This window comes from Entamoeba invadens, assembly GCF_000330505.1.
Source record: "Entamoeba invadens IP1 unplaced genomic scaffold scaff_1105074724807, whole genome shotgun sequence".
In the NCBI taxonomy this organism is placed as follows: Eukaryota; Evosea; order Mastigamoebida; family Endamoebidae; genus Entamoeba; species Entamoeba invadens.
Window position 1 is genome coordinate 21987 of NW_004191646.1, and position 10592 is coordinate 32578.

The 10592-nt window shown below is 28.4% G+C and overlaps 2 protein-coding genes across 2 annotated transcripts; one reads left to right on the forward strand and one right to left on the reverse strand.

The window, feature by feature from the left end:
• Positions 1 to 3804: 3804 nt before the first annotated feature.
• EIN_439350 (protein serine/threonine kinase, putative) lies at positions 3805 to 8208 on the forward strand (the record flags this gene model as incomplete). Its single annotated transcript, XM_004183179.1, has 1 exon — positions 3805 to 8208. One exon carries the CDS (start codon positions 3805 to 3807, stop codon positions 8206 to 8208), a length of 4404 nt encoding a protein of 1467 aa, XP_004183227.1.
• Positions 8209 to 8692: 484 nt separating this feature from the next.
• EIN_439360 (hypothetical protein) lies at positions 8693 to 10111 on the reverse strand (the record flags this gene model as incomplete). The annotated part of the gene is made up of 1 exon (XM_004183180.1): positions 8693 to 10111. One exon carries the CDS (start codon positions 10109 to 10111, stop codon positions 8693 to 8695), a length of 1419 nt encoding a protein of 472 aa, XP_004183228.1.
• Between the last annotated feature and the right edge of the window lie 481 nt (positions 10112 to 10592).

The window sequence follows — 10592 nt, forward strand, 5'->3', positions numbered from 1 at the left end:
ATTGATTTAAAATCTATATTTAACATTATATTTTCAAAGATTATTTATAAAGTGGGTTTTGATAATTGATTATATCAAAAATCGTCAAAACACAACAAAAACGCCAATTAATATATAAATTTGATTATTGAATTAAAGATACATTTATTGAAATTAATATTGTATTATATAAAATATTAATATAAACATATATTTCTTGTGTGTATATGTTTTGAAAAATAAATAAAACCGTTTATAACAAAAACAATAATTTTACAAATTTGTTTATTTATCAATCGTTGTTTTATCGATATCCAAAACCTCTTTTTTGAATTTGCGCAAATACATAAATTGTCATCGCATAAAGTATTAATTATCAGTACGTTATTTGCTATCAATTTTTATTGTTTGAAATATCATAAATTGATTTATAATAAATTGTATTTTTTGTGAAAAAAAATTAAAAATTGTTAGATTAATTTGTTTTGTGATTTTGATTAAAAAATTGACTTTTTCGATAAATTAAATTAATTTTTATTGTTTTCATATGAACCAAGGTTGGTCAAATGGTAAATCAGAAAATAGAAATAGATTATTTTTTTGTAAAAATCAACTCCAAGAATCATCTTTCAAAAAATCCATAAATAGCATTTTTAAAGAAAATCACGTGTTTCAAAATATACCTTTTTGATCTTAGGCAAAAAAATCCAAATTGAAAGAAATTATGTTTAAGATATTTACCATCCTCAAAAAATTAACAATCCTCATGAATCTGTTAAACAAAAACATTAACTAAAATTTCATTTTTATTTTTTTAAACACGGTTTTTTGCGTCTCGTTCTTTTTAGCCAGTTAACTAACTTTAGATTACCTCGCATTTTTCCAAATGATAATTTGACGCGTCTGCTCTATCTAATATGACATTTTATTCATTTTGAATAACCCAATTGGCACAGTTTATTTTGTAATCGAATTTCAACACCAAGTTATTCTTCGTTTAGCTCTATAAGTTTTTCAGTTGTCAAGCAATTTTATTTTTTGTTATTATTAGCACACTTTTATTAAAAAAAACAAAAAAATAAAATACAAACCATTTTCAGAAAAACCACTTTTTTTATTATAAATTATAATACTTTTATTATAAATAATAGTAAAAACCAAATAACATTAAATAGAAAACAGACTTTAAAATATATTTTTTTATATCATGAATATATTACACGTATGGTTAAAACCCATCAATATGTCTTTGACCCCTCAAATTTTTAAATTCATTAATAAAAATATTATCCTTAACAAGTTACGATATAAATCTGGACAATAAGAAATGTTGTATAACAATAATAAAATATAATAATTAAAACCAAAAAATACATTTGTTTATAACTGTTCAAGAAATATTCATAACGAGTCGCGTATTGTGTAAAACCGAAGAATTTACATCGGAGAACAAGTTTCTTGAACATGTTTGCGGAGTTGGAATACATTCGATATCCAACTCTATTTCTAAATATAAAATATCTCTTTCTGGTTTTGACCAATTAATTGACAACTTGACAGGTTTTATAATTTTATAGGAGTATTTTTAGAAGACTGACTCTATTAATTCAATCATCCAAGTTTAAAATACTTGATTATAAAAAAAATTTCGTTTCGATAAAGTATTTATTTTTTTATTAACACTTTCGCTGTTTCCCCTTTTATTTTTTTTCAAAAAGTATAGAAAAAAATGTCAATTTTGCTTTTTCTTAAAAAATTCATTGTAAACCCGTTTCATTTTTTCTGAGGATTTTTTGACACACAATATCTTATTTAAAAATAGTATAACAACAGAGACATAATCCTCAAGATTTGAACAAAAATTATAACGAAAAGATCAATCGATTGCAATTTTTGGAATTAACCCAAATTGTTAGCACTTTTCCCGTCGTCAATATTTTTATTCCGATAAAACACAAACCATCATTTTATTCTTTTTAGTACACGACTGTCATTCTTTCTCATGTTTTTAATGTTTATCGACAATTCAAGACTATTAGATAGGTTCCGACAGTGGTTAAACAACATTTTTGAATTTAAGTTCTTATTTCATGTTGTTGTAATATGAAAAAAATACGAATCCATCAATATCGATAAGCACTCCCTCGTCGCTCGACAAATTTTTGTCATCATCGCGATCTATATATCTTTTTTTACAATTTTTTTTTGTTTTTAAATTAATATTATAATCATTATATAAATAATAATATCTTTATGATTTTGTGTTGAAACCGACTGATTTGACCTAAATTCAAATCAAAATTATGTGTTATACCTCTTCTCAGCTACTGTTTGTACGCCCGTGGAAACCAATTTTTTGTCCGTACTGGGTAGACGCAGATGTCGTTTTCCCGCAAGCGGGTGATCCGCGACTGGGGAAGATAAAACGTGGATAAAACGGGTGCACAAACAGATTGTTTGCGTGTGTCTTCCTGAGCCTTCTTTATAATGCTCCGTATCACGTGGTTTACACTAACCCAAGGTAAACCTGTTCGACACTGATTTAATTGAAACCATACCAATATTTACTTTATTATTTATATACTATTATTATAATTTATATATGATATCAAAATATAAATTTGTTTATTAATTTTTTATTAATTATATTTCACAATAATTAAGGGCAATTAAGTCTTTTATGAAAAAAGTTAATGGAAATAAAAATACACAAATAATAAAACTTGTTAAAAACAATAAATTAAACAATCTGCTTCATGTAATTGATACATTACACCAAATGTAAACAAACAATATTACCATATTTAATAAAATTGTTAAAAAATTTTTCATAATTGTAATATAAAGACCAACAGAAAATAGTCGTACAGCAAGAAAATTGTCGTACACTTGTGTTTTTAGTATCAAACAAACCAAAAAATCGGGTATATTTTTTCACATATAAAATTTGACTAAACAATCAGGAAAAAAATTGGGGTTTGAAAAAATAAAAACCCGACTTTATACAGAAAAAAACCTTAAAACAATGTGTACGACTATTTTCTGATGTACGACAGTTTTCTGGTGCTCTTTATATGTTAAAAAGATAAATTTTGTTATTGTAATATGTTTTATATAAATCTTAATATAAAACACAATAAATAAAACTTATTATGGCTCTTCTGTATTTCTCATTAAAAATAGTTCATCTTATTTTAAAGAAAAATCAAATTTCTTTAGTTTTTTTACCACTCTAATAGTATAGATGGTACTATTTACCATATAACAAATATTTGCTTGTAAATATATTCTGTCAGAAATAATTTATTGTATAATACAATTAATCAACTTTTATTTAAAACTATTTAAACGAGAGTAAATGGTTAAAAATAGAAGAGGTTTTTATCCACTTTGTATTTGAATCGAAATTAAATTTAGTTCCAAATTTTTTTTGTAATCAAAACCTGTTTTTACAAAACAAAACAATATTATCAATTAATTAAATATTTGTTTTTAATTTTTAATACACCAAAATAGCAATTTAATTTGTTTTGATATTGAGTTTTTTTGGTTAAAAAGTTATTTAAATTTCAAAACCATATTGTTTTTTTATTTCAAAAGGGAAATTGAAAAGGTTTATAATGGAATAATCAATAGCTGTTTTATATTTTAATATTGTTATAATTACATTTAAGTTTCAAATAACCAATCGTATAAAGTTATTTAAATTTAAAAATAAAAATGAATATATGTATTTTTGATGGGTGTTTTTCTTATTTATAATAATTATTCCCAGACATAAAAATGTAAAACAGTTTCACTTTTTAAATTAATTTCGTTTTGATTATGACGATTAAACTTCTGCTTGTTGTTACATTGGTTGTAGCAGTAAAATGGTGTCACTTTTCGGATCAAATTGTTTGTGTAGAAGAGAATGCCACATGTCCTATAAACACCTTTATGTATGTCTCTAGTGATAATATTTTATTGAATGGTACCAACGCTAATTATTTTGAAACTTCACTATTTTGTGAACACAGGGTTACCCTTTTAGTTTTTTATATACACCCAATATATTCAAGTAATTTAACTTTACGATTTGACAATACTCATAACTACTATCATTTGACAAACAAAAGAAATTCAAAACTTGTTAAAAATACCATTACCAAAAATACACAATGTGTTTTGTTTCCAAACTGTAATATATGTACAACAACTCAGTGTACAGAATGTGCATTCGGGTATTATATTTCTGGAAATACATGTTCAAAATGCGATTCAAATTGTCTCACATGTGTAGATCTAGCAACAAAATGTGTTTCATGTCAAGATGGTCTATTTCTTAATACTAATACATGTGGACATTGTCCTTATTGTGATGATTGTACTGGAAATGAATGCAACAAGTGTTCTTCTGGCTATCATAACACTTATTTTAAAGAATGTCAAAAATGTGAATTTCCTTGTTTAACATGTACAAGTTCAACAATATACAATTGTGACAGTTGCGTTACCAATTACTATGTAGACAAAAGAGAATGCAAGTCATGTGGTACAAATTGCAATTCATCTTTTTGTTTTGATAATATTGGATGTACTAAATGTAATTATGGATTTTATGTCGACAATGGAGTTTGTAATGCCTGTGATCCAACTTGTAAAACGTGTCAACAAAGTTCACAACCAACAGCATGTCTTTCATGTTATGAAGGTTATTATTTAACAAATTCGGCACAAGAAAGTCAGTGTTTAAAATGTGACTTAAATTGTGCGATAGACAAATGTGTAAATGACGTTGGGTGTACTCAATGTTTAAATGGGTTCTATATGTCTGCTTTAAATACGTGTACTTTGTGTGATTCAAATTGTAAAACTTGTGATTCAATAAGCACGTTTTGCACATCTTGTGTTACAAGAAAATTTCTAATGAATGGAAAATGTGTGAATTGTGATGAAAATTGTGATTTAAATTTTTGTGTTGAAAATATAGGCTGTACAAAATGTAAAGAAACTTATATATTAACCACAGATAACAAGTGCACATGTCCCAAAAATAATTATCAAAATTTTTCTGGATTGTGCGATTCGTGTTATAATGGTATAAGCAACTGTTTATCTTGTTCAGTCACAAATTCAGTTACTAAATGTCACAATTGTTATCCTCCATATGAAGTATTTAATGGAAATTGTATTCAATGTGATTCACAAAATTATTTTTACAAAGGAATTTGTAAAATGAACGAAAATGAATGTATATCACAACTCACACAAGGTAAATGCCAAATTTGTTCAGATGAATCATTTTTAATTGAAAATGAATGTGTATACAGAGATGATTCAACGTGTTTATCATCTTCAAAGAAAACATGTGAAGAATGCGAAAGTGGTATTTCTTCAAATGGGAATTGTGGAGAACACCCCACGAATTGTAAATACAACAAAAAAACAAAACTGTACAACACTTGCTTGCAATGTAAAAACAATTTCTTTTTAACATCAGATAATCGTTGTGAATTAACGCAACACAGTGAAACCATTAAAATAAAAAATAATGTAATTTTTCAATGTGATAAAAATCAATTTTTAGATGAGAGTAATACATGTCAAATGTGTTTTGAACCCTTGTTAGAAAATTCAGAAAAGTGTATTTTTTCTTTAACTAACAAAATTTCATTAAAATGTAGTGAAAAACAGGTGTTAAATTATTTGAGTGGTCAGTGTGAAAATAACAATGTTTGTTTAATTTATTATACAAGTGATTGCACATCATGTCCTCCAAATTATGTTTTAGCTTCAAACAAATGTTCCCAATGTGATATTGATGATAATTGTTTAAAAACCAACAAATGTGTTTGTATCTTATGTTCTTCACATTATTTACTTCAAAATGGTAAATGTATTGAAAGTTCTATTTTCAAGTGTTTAAAAAGTGATGGTAAAAGTTGTTTAGAATGTGAACCCAATTATCTCAAGGTTACTTCGCAAAATATTGACAATTTTGAACAGTTATATTGTTTACCCATTCATACCAATGCTAAATACAACGTTTATTCAAAAACAACAAATGAAACACAAATTGTCGAATGTTCAAATGGGTTTTATTTATTCGACTCAAAATGTGAAATTAAATTGGAAGATATAACAAAAAAACTATTTTTGAACTATAATTACTCAATTTTAGAAAATGACAACCGAACCAACAACAAGAAAGACGAAAACATTAAAAATTGTGTGTTAAAAAGTACAAAAGGGTGTTTAAAATGTGCACCAAAATACTTTTTAGATTCTCAAAATGTTTGTAAACAATGTGAAAATGGTTGTGAAAATTGCTTTAATTCGACTCATTGTCTAACCTGTAACTCTTCTTCATTTTTAAATTCGCAGTCAATGTGTGAAGAATCAAGTGCACTTGGTTTAAGGTGTAATTTAGTAATGCCACAAAACAAAGGGTGTGCGTTATGTAAAGATGGTTATTATCAACAAAATTTAGATTGTAGACAATGCGACAAAACGTGTTCAACGTGTTTAAATGATAAAATGTGCTTATCTTGTAAAGATGGATATTACCAAATTTTATCAGAAAGCGCGCTGTGCCAAGATTATACCACTTTAACTCATTGTCTAAGAAAAACTAAATTCGGATGTGCAGAATGTGAAGCAAATTATTTTATCAATTCAACTAACTTCAGGTGTGATAAGTGTCCTGAAGGATGCGAAGAATGTTTATCAAAAACTTTATGTTTATCTTGTTCAAAAAATTATATTTTTTCAGACTTGACATGTTTTCGTCTTCAAAGGGTTGAGTTTTGTCAAAGTGCATCGGATGGTGTATGCACATCTTGTAGTGAAAATAAGGCAGTATCCTCAGATGGTTTATCATGTGAAGAGAAGTTAAATCTTGCAATTGTTATTAGCTTACCAATTATTGCTACTATTGTTATTATTATAATAGTTGTAGTGAGTGTAACAGCGTTTATTATTTTAAATGAAAAACACAAGCAAAAAGAAATGAATAAAAACGTGTGTATATTTAACATGAAACATTCAAACGTTCAGTTTACCCCCAAAGGCGGTTCGATCTGTTCCAATAAAGACATTTTGATATTCGACAATGAAAATAATGAAAATAATGAAATTGCCGTGTTGGAGGAAAATCGTCAACTAATATGTATTGGAAATTGTGGGAAACATAAAATCAAAATTCAATTCACAACCAAAAACAGCTGTGATGTATATGAAATAAGAACTTCTCCCAAAATAGTGTCACTTGACGTTAATTTGGCCTGTGAATTTGAAGTTTATTTGACACCAAATTTTACATCAAAAATAGAAGATAAAATCGCTTGTGTAATACTGGATCTAGAAGTGGGAAAACAAGATGTAACATACATCCCAATTCGAGCATTTACTACATCATCAACTCGTCTTGACTACCACGAACTAAACGAAGAGAAGAAACTTGGAGAAGGGAGTTTTGGTATTGTTTATAAAGGGGAGTATCGAGGTAATGTCGTTGCAATTAAAAAACTGAAACACATTGAAGGAAGACAAGAAGAAAGTATCATTGATGATTTTGAGAATGAAATTAACATGTTAGACAAATTTAGAAGTGAATATATCGTCTATTTTTATGGCGCCGTTTGCATACCAAACAAAGTCTGTTTAGTCACCGAATTTGCTCCATATGGGTCTTTGCAGGATCTAATGAAACAAAGGAAGAGTGAAGAAGTTGTTATAAAAATCCGCATCAAAATGATGTTAGATGCGGCAAAAGGTATTTGTTATTTACATACAAATGGGATATTACACAGAGACATCAAACCAGACAACATTCTTGTCTTTTCTCTTGACTTGAACACCAAAGTGAACGGTAAACTGACTGACTTTGGGAGTGCTAGAAACGTGAATTTAATAATGACTAACATGACTTTTACAAAAGGTATTGGTACACCTATTTACATGGCGCCTGAAATTTTACAACAAGAAAACTATAGAGAATGTGCTGATATATACTCTTTTGCAATAACAATGTTTGAGGTATTCGGATGGTGCGAGGCTTACCCCAAAGAGATGTTCAAATTTCCTTGGAACATTGCGGAAATGGTCACTTCTGGGAAAAGGCTTGAGAAAAAAGAAAACATGTCAGATGATCAATACAATTTAATACAACAATGTTGGAAACATAATTCTTCACAAAGAATGAATATTGAAAATGTGGTTGAGCAATTACAAGAAATGCTTAATTAATATTGTTTGTAATTTTTGTAGTTTTTATGTTATTTTTGATAAAACAATTGAGTCCAGTTATTAATTAATAATTATCATGAATTTAATTAAGTATTCTTTTTGATTTGAATATGAATAAAAACAATTGAATTTAAGCGTTTTAATTCATCTTTTAAATCAAAAAATATTATTAAATAACTTTTATTTATTTAATCATATAAACACATAACATTAGTTTAATTATACAAAAATGTTTTAAGTATAACAATTACCAACTTAAAGAACATTCAATCGAACATATGTTTTAAAGACATGTAATTTGTTATTTAAAATCGCTGATTTTGTTTATTACTTGAAAATTAATGAAATTGATTAAAAATTCTCAATTTTTTGTTTATTTTTTTTCTTGACTTCCCTCTTTTGAGTTATGAATGAGTGAGATATATTTAAAATAGTTAATAATAAAATAAAAATTCAAATCATTTATAAGTTTGATTTTTCAGTGTTATAGCATTGCCAGACAGAGTAATGCTAACAACATGGGTATAGTCCAAGCACTTCCATTGTCATTTCTTGGTGAGCACCCAATACATTCCAAATCCCCCTGTTTGCAAACACCATATTCATTCGCACTTTTTGAACAAATGCTACATACTTTTATATTTTCATAAAACCCATCTGGGCATGATGAAACACAGGTGCCATTGAACATATAACTTTTTAATACGCATTCATTACACTCTGTTGCATCACAAATCGCACAGTTTTGTTCTCGACACATTTCACAATATTCATCGTTTACATTGTAATACCCAATTTCACAATTATCAACACATGTTGAATCTTTACCTAATAACTTGGGAGATTCGCATTTATCACACTTTTCTTTTCCTTGACTGCATTTTAAACAACTTTTATCATCGCAGCGTTCGCACGTTAGTTTGTCGTTGGCAAGAACGTATTTTTCCTCACAACTGAAGCACTGAATGTTGTCACAACTCAGACACTTATCAGCACATTTTGTGCACACACCATCTCCTTTAAAGTAAGCATCTGGACAATCTTCTTCGCATGTATATGGTGTGTCCGGTTGATTGTAATAATTGGTTTCACATTTTGTGCACCGCTGTGATGTACAGGTTTGACAATTTGAAAACTCTTTGTTGCACAATGAGCAGATTCGCAACTTCTCTGATATTTTCACATAATGTGTGGTCAAGTTGCATTCACTTTCACATCTTTTTGTATTTTCATTGAAATAGAAATCATCATCACATTCAACACACTTCTCCTCTGTAAATATTACACACGTTTTACAGTTATTATCAACACATTTCTTGCATGTCCAATTTGGAGTTGTGTCCTTGATTTCTCCATATCCATCTCCACATGACATTGAACATGTTTTGTCTTCGAGAATGAAAGTGTTTGAATCACAAACATCACACTTGTTTTTGCCCGATTCTTGACACTCACTACAAAGTGGTGGACATTCTTCACAAATCCCATCACCCTTTCTGTGTTTTTCTGGACAAGTATCTCCACATGATCCATCTGCTTGTACATATTGGTTGTTTCCACATTTAGTGCATTGCGTTTGTGATTCACATGTTAAACAGTTGTTGATAACAGAACACTTCTTGCACTTGGCTATGCCATTTTCTGTGGTTTCATAATCCCCATCATCACACTGACTTTGACACCCCTGTGGTCTATCTTCATCATATAAAAAGTAACCTGGTTCGCACTTGGAACAATATTCAACTTTATCTCCAGGACACACAGTGCAATTTCTTTCACATTTAATACACTTTTGGGGGTTGGTTTGTGTACCTTCATATGCATAGTATTTATCAGCACAACTTGCCACACATTCATTTGTATCACTGACCAAATAGTAACCAAGATCACATTTTGTACACATTTGGATATTTCCATTTAATGGCTGGTAATTACAATTTTCACAATTTGGAGTGCATTTTACACACTTTCTATAAGTACTATCTATACCATATGTTAATGGACACGTTTTAGTGCACTCATTAGTTCCTTCTTTCAAATATCTGTATTCTTGGCATTCCAAACAAGTGTTGTTTGAATTACATTTGTTGCAATCTTTCAAAATATCACTACATTTTTGACACACTTGTTCTCCATCAATTGCAACATAATATGAATAATTGTTTTCGACATCACAAGATGCGATACATGACCCAGTCGTTGTCAAAGTATAAGACGGTGAACACTTTATACATTTGGTGTTTTGGAAAATAACATTGGGATTGTAATCGATCACTTCTTTTTCTGCACATTGTATGCAATGTTCGTTTCTACATTCAGTACACGTTTTGTTATCACCAAGTAAATAAGACCTCTATGTATTACTAACATCATTACAAAATGAC